The sequence below is a fragment of the Petromyzon marinus genome, chromosome 4 (assembly GCF_048934315.1).
Source record: "Petromyzon marinus isolate PM22_M1 ecotype Great Lakes invasive population chromosome 4, UKy_Petmar_22M1.pri1.0, whole genome shotgun sequence".
Taxonomy (NCBI): domain Eukaryota; kingdom Metazoa; phylum Chordata; class Hyperoartia; order Petromyzontiformes; family Petromyzontidae; genus Petromyzon; species Petromyzon marinus.
The window spans coordinates 15,079,644-15,098,587 of record NC_133670.1 but is presented as its reverse complement, the minus strand read 5'-3'; the positions used below and the strand labels follow the sequence as shown (position 1 = coordinate 15,098,587).

Genomic DNA, 18,944 nt, shown 5'->3' with positions numbered 1-18,944 from the left:
TACTCATTAATTGGCCAATTAAACCTTAACATATAGAGGGCCACAAAACTTGGGAAATTTTGTGACTGTTCACTGCGTGGCTGTCTTTCCCACGTGGCTGTTTTTTCCTTGTGCCCGAATTATTTTTCTTTCTCAGAGAATAAGTGAATACTGTGCGTTTTACAACTTGAAATTACTGTATTAATTGAAGGTAGTGACTACAACAATGTCCCTGTACGATAAAACAATGACAAAAAACATCGATTGAAATCAATATATCATATAGGCCAGTGTCCTGCACTAAGGAAATATAACAGGGATGTTAATATATTTTAAAACTAGACACTGCAGGAGGGATACAACAAAACCAATACATTATGTAAAGCACCAGACAATGTGTAGGTGGCACAAATTATTTTATTTCCTATAGCTTTACAATACCTAAACACAAGAAGACATGGCAAATTCCAAGCCCAGTTTTGCATGCAGCTGTAACATTTCAAAAAAGCCATTACAAGGCAGACATTCATTGCAAAGCGGAGCTGTGGTTACCAAGTTAACGGTCAGAAAAAGTTTAATATAAAACTTAGTCTGCAAAATAATCTACTTTGCAAATAAGAGCAAATAAAATATATACCATAATTCCAGGCACTGTGTTTCAACAAGCATAAGAAATACACTGAGGAAAAAAATTATTTCAACCAACGACCTACTCTGTATGAAGGTATAAATCAGAAAAGGCATGCTAGCCAAAATAACATTCATATTCTGATAAACTTACATGCACCTTTTGCACTAAACCGTATTATTCCTTAATATTAACCATTACATTAACAATTACCTATGATGAAGCAAACTACAACATATATAGCAGATGTTGCGTAAAATGCTTCCAAAACATGTCGTGCAATACAAACATGTTATTTATAAAGTGACTAGCCAATCAGAAGGAAATACATGGAATGAACAAATACTCATTTTAATGAATATAAAGCATGGTTAGTTTCTGAAGACCACATTGGTCTAGACCCATTTTAATACAAAGTACATCATTAGTCGGACTGTAGCCATCCAGTGCATTCTAAAATGCCAGTATATTTTATTTTAATGTCACAAATGTAGAAAACAATAACTTATCTGGCCTTAATTATCTTATTATCTGAAACACCTGTGACAATTAACTCTGACCAACAACCCAGCAGCTTCATCCAACCATTACTGTCGATCCTATTCCAGGAATCACATACATGAAGTTTGTTTCGCTCACTATGGATAAGCCAGCAAATGTGAAAATGTTATAACTCATTCAGCAATTTCGTTATTATTCAAATATTTAAGTTAGGGAGTAATTTAAATAATAAACGTGATTCTCCATGGACACCTACACAATCGATTTATCTTGACGTAGGTTTAAACTACTTTGAAAATTTTAGAAATGTGATCAATATATTAAATTGATAGCCTATTTGAAATGATAAAGCATGAAAATTGAAGGCAAACTGCAAAATGAGAGATTTTGCTCAATGTCTTTTCCTGGACATATTTTTCATTCGAATATATTTAAAAAAATGGGGTATGCCAGCTGGAAAGAGTTAGTATAAGCAGTGGTGCTGGCCACATCACATCACTTCATAGTCGCTTCGGATTGCCTTCATGAGGAGGCATGAAAGAGCTATGCCGATCATCTGCAAAGATAAAGAATAGAAATGCAGAAAGTAGCATGCAAAAACTTATTAGTAAACATGAAGGAACTGGTGTTAGTTAAGAAAGGTTAAATATTAACAGTAAAAGTTAAAACATGTGAGTGAGAAGGAAAGAACTGTGGACAGAATTTATAGCAACATTTAACGAACATTGAAAGCAAAGAAAAATGTGGAATAACAGTTACTCTGGATGCTGCTCATCATGAACGCTAAACCCTTCATAGCTATGAAATCAGAATATAATGCTCATTAAAAATTTTATGATTTTTTTCAAGGATGGATACAGATATTTTATACCTAATATCTTTATTAAAACTATTAAGCAAAACATCACTATTCTGATACATTATGGGAACAAAACTGGTCAAAACAAAAAACATCCACTAACCAAATGCTAAATTTTCAATAAAACAATGTTCAAAGTTGATATTCCATCAAAAACAAAACCTTACAACCACACAATTTACATAAAATGTATGTATAAAAATCCACAAGGTATGACATGGATTTGCATTCCTATGGTTTCAAATATATAATCTATTCAGCTAAACATAAAAAGCATGCACCCAGTATGCGGCATAAGCTCATGTTTTTAGCAACAAGGACACTAAGCAACAAAAAATCTATGGCATAACTTCAAAAAAGAAAAATTAAGAAACATTAAGCTGCGTCGGAGAAAGCCGACCTCAGACAGCCTGGTAAGAATTCTTGATGCCACGCATGAGGCAGCAAGCAAGAATAATGCCAATGAGCTGCAGAAAGAAAAACATTGTTCAAGTATCATTTGCATCAATAAATATACACCTCACCATCACCTACTCAACAATTAGTTAAAATCTTTTAATTTTACCTATGAAAATGTGCCTTGCAAAAATGGTTACCATTATCTAATGTAAAACATCAACGCCAGTGATGCTATTTTGTGCTATTCATAACTTTACCATTCAGTAAAAATAAAGCATTGTTTTGTTCATATTCACCTTCATACAGTCACTTATACATGGCTTACCTGTGCAAACCCGATGCCAATGGCCACCCCACCAACAAGGACAATGTTTTCCTTCATTGTTGCCTCAAGCTTCTCCACACAACCCTAGAGATGGCAGACAGCAGATGAAAATATTCAGGAGGGAATTCTATTCACAGTTTAAAAAATTATGTTTTGAGCAAGTACTTTATTGTCAATTTTAATTCAGAAGTACAAAATAAGTAAACAAATGTACAAATATTTTCAATGGTTATGAGGTGCTCATTCAATACCTTAGTATATATGATGGCTGTGGCATTCTTAAAACGGATGTCCTGGCCACAGCCAGATGTCACATTGAGGCAGCATGAATCTGGGACACTATTCGGATTGTTGGGGTCACTAGTAACCCAATTAGTACTGTTAAACCAGTCCTGGTAGTGGACTACACCACAACATTGAAGCTGGCAGTCACATAGAAAGGATGAGAACAAAAAAGGGGTTAAATTACATCAAAAACAATCAAATGCTTTCTGGTTTATCTAATCTTCAACAATTTAGACATTCACAATATATGAACCTACCTCTTTCTGCATGTTATCCACAGGATCCTTGTTCTTGGTGGGATAGTCATTTATAACCACCTTAGCTTTGGTCTCCACTACATCTCTAAGCTGTTAAAAAGGGACAAAGAAAAATGTTTTTTGCACAGAATAGACAATGATAGAAACAAAATAGATATACTCATGAATTTAAGGTGGGTACCAATATCTCCATTGAAAGGTTAAGATATGTCCAATGATGGCCGCATGTACATGACCACCTGTAATTTGTATATTGGAATAAAAAAAATATTTTGCTATTTACAAAGTCACTTGTTAGCTCAAAGTGTTGAAAATGTCACATTTCTATGGTGTGGGCAAGTGATTGTCCCACTTACCACAAAGTGGTATTTATCTAATCAACACCGAAGAACAGAAAGGGTTGTGTCAACCTCTGATGGACAAACTAATTTACAACCTTCTAAAATTGTCAAGTGCTCTAATAAATGCGCAACCACATTACCCCATGTTCCCTATATAATGGTAAATAACCTCCCACCTAAACTAATCGGCATGGTGAAGTATGATCAAATAAAGCCCATGACCAAAATGGTGTACAGATCTCCACGTAGCTGTGAATTGACAAAAGGGCTATTTTAGGAAATATTCATTATTCATACAACCTATTCACGCTCTTCTAACTTCTGTGGTTTCTATCACCCCATCATGAATCCAGTCTCACCACAAACTCATCTTGCCTTTGTCATCATGCTGTTTATTAGGGTAGAATATTTTTTTATGGTAGGGATAAGGATTTATTTGGTAGCAAAATGCCTTGTGGTGCAGTTGTAGACATATACACTCGAGTAATATTTTAACACTGGCATTTTATGTTCAATCTGAATTTATGTAGTGCATATGAAGTTATAGTATCATGTACTTGATCCTTGAATATGTAGGCACCAATCCCAGCAGCCAGCTCCGCCACGAATATCAAGAAGAGGAACACCGAAAACTAGGAAGCAAAGACAAGCAGCATTTGAAATCCATGAACATTTCAAGTTATTTATATTGCAAATTTACTCGCATTATTCAATAAAATATGCATTCAAGGAAAGATTTTGTCAAAGCGTACCGTAGCCACCATGAAGTAGCTCTCCTTGTGAGCCCCACAACAACCAAAGGCAGCGACCACAAAAATGACAACTCCCACTGCAATGATGACGTAGGGGGCACCACTGAGGTTACCTGTCACCACGCTGAATGCCCCGATATGCATCTGAGCCATGGCGCCCACAATGATAAGTCCCAGTCCAGACAACTGCAAACAGGATATAAGCATATGTTAGTATGACATTTGTAAATATAACTCCAGTAATTTCAATGGAAATACAATGGCAGTCTATTTAAGATTTGCAACTCTGCTTTGTTAGAGTTCCACATTATTATGGAGATGTGCATATATCTCCCGATTTTTGTCCGAGACCTTACAACCATTCACTGGTAAGACCACCTCAGCTGTACTTAACTCAGCTCATTTGGTATCGTTAATTTAGAACATCTCACTATCTGCAGCTGATTTCCTCGTTAGTTTCGATGTGGTATCTTTGTTTACCAAGGTTCCTGTGCCTGACACCATTGCAGTCATTGAAGATTTGGTCCAACAAGGGCTGAATGCTGATGTACCGGCCCTGGTGAGACACTGTCTCACCAATACTTACTTCACCTGGAATGGAACATTCTACAAACAAGTTGAAGGTACCCCAATGGGTTCTCCCTTATCTCCAGTTGTAGCCAATGTTTTTATGGAAACATTTTAGACAGATGCCATCCAGGCATCCACTCTACGTCCAGCCTTGTGGAAGAGGTATGTAAATGACGCGTTCGTTATCTGGCCACATGGCCGACCAGCTATGAACCAATTCCTCAACCACATCAATTCCATACACCCAGCCATAAAATTCACCATGGAGGTGGAAAAGGATGGCAAGCTACCATTCTTGGATGTTTTAATTGAAAAGAGACCAATTGGCTCAATGGGCCACTCTGTCTACATGAAAGCAACCCATACAGATATCTACCTAAAACCTGGCTCCCACCACCATCCACCCCAGAAGAATTCCCTCATCAAAACTCTACACCATAGAGCTCGATGTATTTCCGACCATCATCACCTAGCCAGTGAACTGGAACACATACACCAAGCTCTCAAGATGAATGGATATTCAGACTACACAATTTGTAAAGCTATCACCCCAACCGTTGGGAAAGAACCATCTGAGGATCCAAGCAAAACCATCACCTTGCCATACATAGCAGGGGCCACCAAAAATTTCTCCAAAATCATGAGCAAACACAAGATCCAGGTTCGATTTAACATAGTACATAAAATTCATGATCCAATTCCATCTGTGAAGGATGTGATCTCTGACATTCAATACCCCGGCATCTACAAACTGTGTCTGCAGCAGTAGTTACATTTGGGAAACCAAGCGCCATGTCTCGGACCGTGTTCGTGAACATAAGGCAGATCTGAAACACGGTAGGACCAATACCTCGGCAAAATGCGGTGGGCTCACACGAAATTGATTTCTCCAAGACGAAGGTACTTTGCAAACCCACTGGCTATCAAAGATTAATTCATGAAGCCATCCATATTTATAGACACAATTTCATCCGAGAAGATGGGTACAAACTGAGCAATCATTGGAAGGACATAATTTACCAGTTTAAATCATAACTGGCTGTGATGTTTTCGTGCCGTCGTCTCTCACATTAACATAGCCACTTCCGTGGCCTCGTCGTGGAGGTCGCCCTCCGATCTTACATTAACATGCTAATTTCTTACATGAACATCACTAGACCCGCCCACTTTGTTCATGACCCTTGGGCTACACCCATTTTAAACCTTTAAAACAGTCTGCCTCAGCAGGTTTATTCTTTTCTCCTCCTGATGACAATCGCTTGTGTTGTGATCAAAACGTCGTAGTTTTTTTAAATTTTCTTTCAAACTATTGTGACTTACCGAAAGACCCAAAGAATAGAAATATATACAGTTTACGACAATTTCAATTGCACTCAAGTGGAGATAACACCAGAACATTAACAAAGTACGCCTTTTATTTAAATTACCAGACTATCGCGTGAGAAAATGTACAATGCTGTCTACAAAGGTAACAAGTGCCTGATATCCTCGATAAAAAGTGTAACTGCCATATATGCTAGCAACATTTATCTGTGTTAAGGAAGCTTTACAGAAATAGAATTTCAGCATTAAAATCTTTACATCAACTACATCTCTAAAACAGTCCGATTTACATATATAATAAAAAAGGAGTTTTGACCATTTCTTTAACCAGGCACGGCTGTAGAATAGACCTTATTTGACCATACTCACAATTTATTATCACTAAATGCCTCCATTAATATCTGCAAGCTTCACTCTATTTTAATAATTACAAGCATCAAATTTATATTTTTATACCAGTGGCACAACTGAAAATAAAACTGGTCTATCTTAATGTCTGGTAGATCAGTGTAATAAACCATTCTATCCTTGATTATTTTTACAGACATAATTGAAAAAAAAAACACTTCCCTTGGGAATAAGGCAAGGTGCACTTATAACTAAATTGTGATTTTATCAAAAGTAGGCCTTTGTCTTCTCCCGACAAGTGCAATGTGTAGTTGATATTGGTAATATGCTTATATTAGGTCCAGCTTTGCATTGTTAACAGGATTAAACCGCATTCCCATGATTAAATTATGGTACACACCGAATTGAATTAGTTATTTTAAACAAAATATTAAACCCCATTACATGTTTTCTAATATGAAAAGACAACCTGTAGTTTTAAACGTTAATTCTGTACTCTCACAATCCATACTTAGTTTAGCTTTGCTTGCTCAGCTGTGGAAACACGGAAGAAGCTGTTTAAACAGCAATTGACTAACTAAAATAACATATCCTTATTATCCAGCACCTAAACAATGATAACGTTGTATGTCAACTGTATATTGTACATATACACTACAATATATAAACATACAGCTTAGAGGTTCTACAATGGAGTAACGTTGCATTTTCCATTTCAGCTTTTTTTTACATCCGACTCGCATCATGTGCTGCCTGTTAGCCACTTTGATGCATATAATTAAGTTACTACCGTATAAAATACAATACCACTGTAAAAAACAGATGTTTGTCGATCTATATTATGTTATTTGATCTGTATGTACACGAGTGAATACTGCTCATTGTACACAATTTTAATATACACTCCCGTGTTTTATGTTTGCAAATATAGTAAATAGCATCAAATGCATCTACATTTATTTTCAAAGCGTTACTACACCAGCTGTCAACGTTAAATGTATAACATTCACTACAGTATAAGACATTTTGTTTTCGTAATTTTATTGTTTACCATAGAAGAGCTGAAATATGAGCGTGTCCACACAATGGGTTCCTTTGATAAGCATACTGCTTCTTTTACTAAGCTCAAACAGTGTAAGCTCAGCTGGGCATTGTCGACTAAACTCATAAAGTATTCATAACACGTAATGGGTTTGCCTGGAAAAGCTCTAAAAACAAGGTAGGTCCAACCACCCATACAGCTGTCCAATGTGAGTGTGATCATTAATGCATGACGAGCATTTTGGTACATTTGCATAGGAAAACAAACAATGCATAATTAGTATAGAATGCATGTGTAAATGCTATATTATCAACAATGCAAACCCTGTTCAATTCTGCTGATTGTGGTTATTTTTATAGTGAGTCAGACATAAGTATGAGCGCAAGATTCTGTACAGTACAATACAGCAAGTTTTCTAAGGACATTGGTGGTCTAATTTCGACATTGACAAACAGGCAATGTTCTCACAGGGCATGATGAATATTCCATGTGCTAAGGAGTAATGCTTGCACTGTAAGCAATGCCTTTCTGTAATTTACAACACCATAAACCAGTAAGAAAAAATATGCACACTTATTGAGATTGCATCAACAAATTATTTGGAAACTAATCACATTTTTTTTGTAAAAAAATATGCATTCCAAAGTGTTGTCCACATAGCATCTAGCGAAAGACACACAATACTTGCAGGTCATGTACTTTTAATGCGTCACTTTAGAATATGAAAAGATGCCACCTTGTAAAATATGCAACCTTGTATCACTGATGTGCTATTATCACTGTTATAGCTTTTATTACTGTTATAGCAGTTACTGTTATAGTGATAATAGGTCACTGTTATAGTGATAATAGGTCACTGTTATAGCAGTGATAATAGGTCATGTCATTCTAGTTTGCTGGTAAAAGCATAAACAGAAATGACAGTAAGTTGTTTTAAAGTTTCATATTCTGAGGTTACTACCCCATTCATTTCAAGGCATGGCTTCAAGATGGTGGGAAATGTCATTTGCAATGTTTTCCTTGATTACTGTACGAGTGGTCTGCCCTCAAAGATGCAACTAAATTATAGTCTCTCATTCGGCTGTCTGCCACATTTAAAACCAGCATTTGCTGTCTTACCCATTAATATCTAAAATAGTTTGATTGTATTAGGGAATTAACTTTGACCAACACATGTACAAATTAAAGTTTGTATAATTTCTTGACATAACTGACATTTACATTTCTAAATTATTCAAAACAGCAAGATTAATCCATAATTGGATCTTTAATTTTTTAAATATTGATTCAGGAATTATTTACTGGAAAATGTATCCATGGTAATCATGTCTAACGTCTCATCATTACATTTATTTTATTGTTTCACTACTAATGAAAAAATATTATGCATGTCATTACTTTGTTTAATAGTGAGTTCACAATGCATTTCAAGTATTATTTATGACCGAAATATTGGGAAACACTGTGAATTCTGACTGATGAAATTCATTTGTTAATTAGTACAAATGAATGGCTATTTATGAAAAAAGTCTTTGTGGTTATAAACTGATAACGTTAAATTAAATTAAACATTTTTTTAACCTGACTGATTAATTATATTGGTGACCGATGTAAACACTGCAGATGCAGGATTACCATAACCTATTCATCAAGCACACATCAAATGTTTGGCATGCAGCAACCTCTTCCAATTAGTTTAGAGGCTTCTCATGTCAGAGAGCACTTAGCAAGAATTTGAATTGGGGTTTTTTCTAACAATCCAAATACAAGATAGCCAATTTAGATAGGCCTATTTAGATAGGCCATCTTGTATTTTTTGGGCTATTTGGATAGGCTATCTTTCATTTCCGTGCAGTGGTAGAGATTACTGCACTGAGTTCGATTCCCTGCCTCTGATAAAAATCAGTGGTGATATCCCTCACCAACCCACAATGACTAGCGTAGAAAAGTATAATTAACAAGCGTCATTAGTAACATGCTGTAAATAAGCCTATATTCAACAATTTATTGACAAAGGGTTGTTCAAATACTTACCATTGTCACAACAAAATTAAGGTATTACTGTTATTTGATTTGAACCAATTACCTAAACATACATACACACAAGCTTACTACATACTAATTGTAATTCCAGGTTTCATTACAAACGTAGGACAGGTATTCTTATTTTAAAAGGAAATTCTCATCTGGCTTTAAATAAAGGTTATGATCAACAATAACTACTGTATATTACACCTAACACATGGCAAATCATGTACTGTACGTTGCAGATTGAACCTGGTGATAAGTGTGATTAACCAATTATGAATTCTGAGAATTCATAAAAAAGGAGGCTTATGATTTGAAGGTGGTGAATGGTATATGATTAATTAAAGTGATCAGTGATGGGTGACGATAACGGCAACGAGTGACCGAGTTGTTGGCACCGAAAAAAATGTTAAAGATCATAATAGTTTGAACGGATGCAGTAAGGGAGTTGGGGTGATGCATGCCGTGAGAGTGGGTGATGGGTCAAAAATGGATAATGGATCGTATTCGCACGCGATTATTGTGGTGGTCATGATATGTGGGTGATGGTGGCGTTCAGACGGTTGACTTTCATTGTCAATATGTAAATGTTTTAATTTTCTGCGTGATCATGGTTATATTTGACGGGAGTGAAAAAGATAAGTATTTGTGCACGATCATGGTAAATACAAGAAATCACACGGTGGTGGTGATCATACGAGTTTCTGACCATGGTTATCGTCATGATGGCATTACGGTAGTGCGAGTAATTATGTTCACGGTCATTACAAACCGAGACTATTTATAGTCGCAGTGATGACAACGAAGCGATGCTTTTTAAAAAAAATCATAAACAAGTCAACAATGAACACATATTCTTGGTTCTTTCGGTAAAGTCACGTAGAAAAGGGGAAACAATAAAGTAATACAAATATACAACAATACAATTCTCACGTTTCGACTGCAACACGAGCAATCACCATCAGGTGCGAAAACCACAGCAAAAAAAAAATTGCAGTCGAAACGTCGTGAGAATTTTAATTGTTTTATATTTGTATTCTTTCATTGTTTTCCCCTTCTACGTGGTGACTTTACCGAAAGAACCAAGAACCATGAATCCCTGCAGTCACGAAAGCTTCAAATCAAACAAATGAACAACATACGCCAACATCCTCGTGACCATGACACTCGACTTGCGCGCCACATGACGACGACGTTTCATGATCTTGGCAAGATATCGGGAAAACATTCGTGCACAAGCAGCGACGAACACTTGTTGACAATTGCCACCGTGATGTGGTAGCGGTGAACGGAGGAGGGTGACGAGCCTCTCCCGTCGTGGGATGCGGTGTAGGACAAAGCCGGTGAATAAAATGACACGTGTAAGCCACCGATGATGCGGCGGCGGCGGGGGGGGATTGTCCCCCGATTCACAGTGCTCACCCAGAACAACAGGTTGAAGAGCAACACCAAGTACTTTATGCACGCCATTCCTCCTTCCAACGCCATCTCTGCGCTGGTTGCGGTGTGTGTGTGTGGGGGGGGCTCGCAAAGTCCTTCGCGCACACACAACAACAACAGCAACAAAAAACACACAAGGGATCGCGAGATGCGCAGCCTCAAAATCGACGATCGCTCAAAGACAACGACGACGACAACAACAACAAACGCACGCACGCACGGCCATACACGTTCGCACGATTGTTTACTGTTATTTTGTCGAAGGGTTTCGTCGTCAACGTCCGCGTTGCGTATTCGTTTGTTGCGCCGCACAACTCCGAGGACGGTCTCTTCCCCGCCGCTTTAGTTCCCGTTAGAATAATAACCACAGAACGGCGAAGGCGGTGGGTAGGGGGTGGAGGGTGGAGGGTGGGCCTCGTTTAAGATTGTTTCTGTGTGGACGCGGCCAACAGAAGAACGAAACGCGCGCGAAAAAAAACGACGCCAACGATATAAAAAAACACACACACGCAACGTTTGTTAATTTTAAAACGACGGAAGGGGGGGTGGGGGAGAGAAGCGTGCGTGCGTGTTATTTGAGAAATAAATAAAAATCATCCCTTACGGTTAAAGTACGACGAGACGAGAAGGGGTGGAGGAAAAAGCTGTGGAGGAGGCGAAGGGAGGAGGAGGGCGACGACGTCAGCGGCCGTGGTTCGCTGAGCGGTGACGTAATCGCCCGTTTGTATTCCCCAGCGCGGATAAGCGCGGCCCGCAACAACAACAACAACCGATCTTCTTGGTTCTTTCGGTAAAGTCACCACGTAGAATGGAGATAAAATAATATAAAAATAAAACAGTAAAATTAAATGAAAATTCTCACGACGTTTCGGCCACAGCACAAGCAGCCTTCATCAGGTGAAGAAACAGGACTGTCCAGAAGACAGCGCTAGAGTGAGCACTGCCAAGCAAGGACCGCGTGTTTTAAGCTGTGGACGGAATTAACATATGAATTGGCATGTTACCCAGTCAAAACTGGACTGCTATGCAATACAATATTATGCCTTCCAATCTAAACCACATGGTATAATATCATATCCATAGGACATAGCAGCGCACCTTGGCTGTCCGGCTTTCCCCTTTGGCTGGGGAAAGCCGGACTGCAGGGATTCATATTCTTGGTTCTTTCGGTAAAGTCACGTAGAAGGGAAACAATAAAATAATTTAAAAAAATATAAACAATCCAATTCTCACGACGTTTCGACTGCAACACAAGCAAGAAAATTTGAATTTCAAATTTGCTGTGGTTTTCACACCTGATGATGATTGCTTTTCTTGCAGTCGAAACGTCGTGAGAAATGTATTGTTTTATATATTTTTTTATTGTTCCCTTCTACGTGACTTTACCGAAAGAACCAATAATATAACAACAACCGAACATTGGCTTAAAGCTTTCGTTACTGCAGGAATTCATATTCTTTGGGTCTTTCGGTAAAGTCACGTAGATAGGTCCAAAGAAAATTACAAAAAAAACGACGACGTTTCGATCGCAGCACAAGCGTGCGTTTTCTTTGAACCTATCGACGTAAAAACTTCATCGAATGACCCAAAGAATATAAACAACAACAACAAACACATCCTGCAGCGACGCCGCCGGCCAATGCGCGCTGGGAAATCAAATGACCCCGTCGCAGCTCATTTTAATAAATCCCAACAGCGACAATAAGTAAGACAAAGGTCCATCACCACCACCTCTCGTTGTAGTCTATAGCAGACTGTGGGGGCAAGTGCTGTAAGCGAGTTGCCTGTGAAAAAAAACTTGATTGGAAGCTTCTGTCTCTGTGTGTCTATGTTGTGTGTGTCTCTCTCTGTGTGTGTCTCCGTGTTGTCTCTCTCTGCTTGTGTGTCTGTCTCTCTGTGTGTCTCCGTGTCTGTGTTTTGTCTCTCTAAAATTCAGTTCTAGCCTGATGACGATTGCTTGTGTTGCAATCGAAACGTCGTATTGTATTACTTAATTTATTTTCTTTCTACGTGACTTTACCGGAAGAACCAAAAAGTACCTATGGATATCTTGATTTGACGCTTTCGTGATTGCAGGAATCCATACTATTTGGTTCTTTCGGTAGGTAGAAAAATAAAAAATAAAGTTTTATTTTATTTTTTCTACCTACGTGACTTTACCGAAAGAACCAAAGAGTATTTTTCCATTTGAAGCTTTCGTGACTGCAAGGATTCATCTTCTTGGGTTCTTTCTACGGTAAAGTCACCACGTAGAATGAGAATAAAATAATAAAATAACACAATAAAATTCTCACGACGTTTCAGCCACAACGCAAGCGGCCGTCTTCAGCTGTAAACGTCGTGAGAATTTTATTGTGTTATTTTATTATTTTATTCTCATTCTACGTGACTTTACCGAAAGAACCAAAGAGTACCTATGAGTAACAGCAACATCGCACGCACCCCCCCCACGCTCACACTGTGGGTGGCAATGAAGAAGTCGCCATGCTGCACCCTCTTGTAGAGTGTACACGTGGAGACAAAGGAGTGTTGTTGTTTTTATGGCCACTAGTCTTGTTCTTCGTCGTGCTGACAAACGTAGAGCCCCGTGAGAGATAGCGGCGGTTTAGCAAGCCCTTTATCAAGCAGTGGATTGAGCATGGCTTAATGGATTGTTTAGAAACGTGCGTTTAGATTGAGAATATGTTTTCCCATTTTATTCTGGCAAGAAAACAGGTGTTAAGATGTTCAAACACCAAACTGAAACTTTTTTTTACGAGGAATCATGTCTGCATTAACCACAATACTTGTGGTCAGAATGCAAACAAAAAAACGTACTCTGATAATATATGATGCATTGTCTTTGAAACTGATTGGCCCGCACCAGAGACAGCTTTCTTTTGAGCCTCGTCTCAAAACGGTGTTAGACCAGAGGACGCCAAAAGGCATACACAGCACAAAGACAATGCCACTATCAGAGTAATGAGAGCTCGGGGTGAGCATCTACATCATGGGATTATTTGGTTGCTATACATTTCCACGTGATAAGCTACTACGTTGAGCTATCATTTGTGGCCAGGTCCCCTTTCGAAAAAATAATTATGAATAGCTCAGTGGGCTTGGTAAAATAAAAAGTTTCGCTTTAGTTTGTTTATTTTTTTAGTGATTTGCTTATCGTTCCTGTGCTTTGCACTCTTGTTTTTGTGTATTGTTGTAAATTTCTGACCCGTCTCTTACTGGACTGTGAAAAAGAGCTTCACAGCTCATCGGATTTCTCCAGGATAAATAAAGATTCTGATTCTGGACACCCTACGACACGGCAATAACTCAAACTGCACCGGGGTCATAAGCGAGAGCTGGTTACAAGTACTGTAAATATGGTAATCCATTGATATAGATACCCTCATTCACCGATTGTTAATTAACGTGTTGCGTTCATCTCAACATATTACTCGGGTTATTAAATAGGTAACAGAATGGTAACGACGAACTTATCGTTTTCCGTACATGCATATTTATAGCTGTAAGCATAACGATCATTTATTTTTTACTGACAGCTGCCGTGGTGCAATGGTTTATACTGGACTTGCCATCCAGAGCTCGATGGCTCTATTCGATATCCTGGCGCGGCAGTTGAAGTATCGGTCAAGTTTCTTAAATCTACGCCCCTGTTCCCACCCATGAGTCACAATAGCCGATCTTCAGACCGCGTGCGGTGGGGTAAAGTGTGGGTAAGCCCACCACTTTCAATTCGGCTGGTCAACGATGGACGAGTAGGCCAAATACAGAACCCTCTTAGAGCTCCCTCTAGGGAAGGCCCTCTCATCAGCAGTGGCGCGAGCAAGCACTTGCGGGGCAGCCTGCATCTTTAACTTTTAACTGTGTACAGGAAGGCATTAAATGTATCGCGTAGTGGCTTAGGCATGTCACTAACCAATCAGAGTCGCACGCGCCGTGCCGTTTGTATGTCAGAGCGTGCCGTTTGAATTACTTTCTTACAGACTCTTTGTTTCTTTCGGTCAAGTCACGTAGGTAGAAAATAACAGATCGCGATGTTTGCAGTTTCCCTGCTGTGATTGTCTCACCTGATGACGGTCGCTTGTGTTGCGATCGAAACGTCGTAATCTATTATTTTCTACCTACGTGACTTTACCGAAAGAACCAACGAGTATGGATTCCTGCAGTCACGAAAGCTTCAAATCAAGATTAATTTCTTACAATTTACCAGTTGCTGACTTTCGCAATTGGTAAACACGCTTGTCGTTTAACTGCCACGACGAAGGATGCAAAGAGCATGGACTGTCAAGTGGAAGTTTTGAAAATACTACAAAGAGCTCTTGCAAAGTAGGTTGACAAGCTACTACTGTACTTGTAAATTAGGAACCAGTTTTCAACAAGCTAAAAAGCAAGCAGCATGTGCAGTGTGATATATATTTGTTGGGGGGGGGGGGGCGAGACAAATGCACAAGGCACACAGTAAATTTTGTTTAATAACCTGTATTGCAGGTGACCATGTTCGCGTCACCATGTTATTTAAAAGTAAAAAATGTACTCCACATGTTAATAACGATAATAGCACTGCCTTAAAAGGAAACGTGCATAAAGGCACCGTTTTGTGAAATGACCCTTGTTCATTGTACAAATGAATACTAAATATCTCAGAGGTGTACATAATTTAGCCACTGCTGAAGTAACATATACAGTGAGGAAAAAAAGTATTTGATCCTCTGCTGATTTTGTATGTTTGCCCTCTGACAAAGAAATTATCAGTCTATAATTTTAATGGTAGGTTTATTTGAACAGTGAGAGACAGAATAACAACAACAAAATCCAGAAAAACGCATGTCAAAAATGTTATGAATTGATTTGTATTTTAATGAGGGAAATAAGTATTTGACCCCTCTGCAAAACATGACTTAGTACTTGGTGGCAAAACCCTTGTTGGCAATCACAGAGGTCAGACGTTTCTTGTAGTTGGCCACCAGGTTTGCACACATCTCAGGAGGGATTTTGTCCCACTTCTCTTTGCAGATCTTCTCCAAGTCATTAAGGTTTCGAGGCTGACGTTTGGCAACTCGAACCTTCACCCCCCTCCATAGATTTTCTATGGGATTAAGGTCTGGAGACTTGCTAGGCCACTCCAGGACCTTAATGTGCTTCTTCTTGAGCCACTCCTTTGTTGCCTTGGCCGTGTGTTTTGGGTCATTGTCATGCTGGAATACCCATCCACGACCCATTTTCAATGCCCTGGCTGAGGAAAGGAGGTTCTCACCCAAGATTTGACGGTACATGGCCCCGTCCATCGTCCCTTTGATGCGGTGAAGTTGTCCTGTCCCCTTAGCAGAACAACACCCCCAAAGCATAATGTTTCCACCTCCATGTTTAACGGTGGGGATGGTGTTCTTGGGGTCATAAGCAGCATTCCTCCTCCTCCAAACACAGCAAGTTGAGTTGATGCCAAAGAGCACCATTTTGGTCTCATCTGACCACAACGCTTTCACCCAGTTGTCCTCTGAATCATTCAGATGTTCATTGGCAAACTTCAGACGGGCATGTATATGTGCTTTCTTGAGCAGGGGGACCTTGTGGGTGCTGCAGGATTTCAGTCCTTCATGGCGTAGTGTGTTACCAATTGTTTTCTTGGTGACTATGGTCCCAGCTGCCTTGAGATCATTGACAAGATCCTCTCGTGTAGTTCTGGGCTGATTCCTCACCGTTCTCATGATCATTGCAACTCCACGAGGTGAGATCTTGCATGGAGCCCCATGCCGAGGGAGATTGACAGTTCTTTTGTGTTTCTTCCATTTGCGAATAATCGCACCAACTGTTATCACCTTCTCACCAAGCTGCTTGGCAATGGTCTTGTAGCCCATTCCAGCCTTGTGTAGGTCTACAATCTTGTCCCTGACATCCTTTGAGAGCTCTTTGGTCTTGGCCATGGTGGAGAGTTTGGAATCTGATTGATTGATTGCTTCTATGGACAGGTGCCTTTTATACAGGTAACAATCTGATATTAGGAGCACTCCCTTTAAGAGTTTGCTCCTAATCTCAGCTCGTTACCTGTATAAAAGACACCTGGGAGCCAGAAATCTTTCTGATTGAGAGGAGGTCAAATACTTATTTCCCTCATAAAAATGCAAATCAATTAATAACATTTTTTAAATGCGTTTTTCTGGATTTTTGTTGTTGTTTTTCTGTCTCTCACTGTTCAAATAAACCTACCATTAAAATTATAGACTGATCATTTCTTCGTCAGTGGGCAAACGTACAAAATCAGCAGGGGATCAAATACTTTTTCCCTCACTGTACTAAATGGGGATTGGATCTGGCAGTGCAGGAAGGATTGCACCTTCAAAGCCATCGATATTTCTAAATATAATTTTAAATTTGACCAATAAATAAGAGCTAAGATTAATGTGTTAAAGTATTGCTTAGCAGAACGTTTGATAACAGCACACTGTAACAAACGGAAATAATAATTCAAATATGGTTGCTTGATATCACTGGGAGTGGTTTGAGTAATCTCGCACAAACTGTAGTTTTAAGAATTCAATTTTAATCAGCCATTCTCGCCGACAATATCCAGGAAAAAAACCCGCATTCAACTAACATGCAAACAATACTTGTACTGTATGTGAAAAAAATAAAACTAGTCACAACAAGACTTCACAAGAGGTTTTGTCAAATATGTGAATTACGATAAAGACCCCATCTCAATAGAATAATAGTTTAGGCCGGAAAACCATCTTTCAAATCACACAAAAACATGTAAAAAGCACAGCCCCTGGGCATATACAAAAACCATCAACATTTCATGTCAAAAATTCAGTGATCCTCTTGTCTAAGATCACCATCAAAATAAATTTTAGAAAATGTGATTGACAGGAAGCAGTGAACAAAGATAATAATTGTGGACCTTTTGTGTTCTTATTATGACTCACCATACTCTTTGGTTCTTTCGGTAAAGTCACGTAGGTATAAAATAAAATAAATCACGACGTTTCGGGCGCAACACAAGTGTCTGTCATCAGGTGGGAAAGCATGGTCTGCAGAATAGTCACTGCAAATTTCCAAGTATTTTATACCCACGTAGCATTTTCATGAAACGTTGCTATTTAAATATATATAAAATGGTGGTAGGTTAACAAATGTAAATATATACCATACTGTGGTCTTAAAAAATATGTTGATTTTGGTTTTCAAACTGGCAATTGTGGTTGGGTACACTCACACATCAATGTATTTAAGTCGTAAATTGTTTCCTTATTTATTTCGATCAAACCAACCACAACACTTACATTTGCCAAAGGCGAGAACGCCCGTACGGATTTCTTCCATCACAGAGATTGAATGACGAGATTCGCTTGTGGGAAGGAGCGAGACCATGAGGGATGACAATGGCTTGTACATGCCTTCATCCAGGAGTGGATAGACTATTACCAAAGATGATGTTCAAGTATTGTGGCTACACTATAACTGCATATACAGTAGAGTACTGTAACAGTCTGTAACAGGTCACCAATCACATCATGAAGAAGGAGGGGTAAGGCCAGAGTGATGGATGGTGCTGCTTGGTGGTGTCAGGGGCGGCCCGTCCTTATAGGCGAACTAGGCAGTCTCCTAGGCTGCCAAGTTAAGTGGGGTGCCAAATTCTAGGGAAAAAATTCAAATAAAAAAAAACACAAATATAATAATGAAGATATTATTGGATAGGTGGAAGGCCCAAACGAATAGTGCGAGTTTCTGGGAACGTCTGGTGGAAGACCCAGTGCAGAAAGGTTTCAACTTCCACCTCTGGGAAAGCTTATCCTACACTCTAGGGGAGGTTATGGACATTGAGTTCAAGTGGATCATGTTCAGGACCTCGATTGTCGATGCAGCTGAGAAA

The 18,944-nt window shown here is 39.0% G+C and overlaps 1 protein-coding gene across 3 annotated transcripts; it reads right to left on the bottom strand.

The window, feature by feature from the left end:
• Positions 1 to 378: 378 nt before the first annotated feature.
• Positions 379 to 12,001, bottom strand: LOC116938643 (CD63 antigen-like). 3 transcript variants are annotated; one of them, XM_032946051.2, is made up of 9 exons: positions 11,682 to 12,000; positions 11,060 to 11,172; positions 4,327 to 4,512; positions 4,132 to 4,206; positions 3,234 to 3,323; positions 2,943 to 3,113; positions 2,692 to 2,775; positions 2,368 to 2,434; positions 379 to 1,664 (listed from the first exon to the last, which is right to left on the bottom strand). In XM_032946051.2, exons 2-8 carry the CDS (start codon positions 11,123 to 11,125, stop codon positions 2,369 to 2,371), a joined length of 738 nt encoding a protein of 245 aa, XP_032801942.1. In that variant the 5' UTR covers positions 11,126 to 11,172; positions 11,682 to 12,000; the 3' UTR covers positions 379 to 1,664; position 2,368. The 3 variants fall into 3 exon arrangements, with proteins under 3 accessions (XP_032801942.1, XP_032801945.1, XP_032801946.1); XM_032946054.2 differs by lacking the exon at positions 11,682 to 12,000 and adding an exon at positions 11,326 to 11,594; XM_032946055.2 differs by lacking the exon at positions 2,368 to 2,434 and having other exon boundaries at positions 11,682 to 12,001.
• Between the last annotated feature and the right edge of the window lie 6,943 nt (positions 12,002 to 18,944).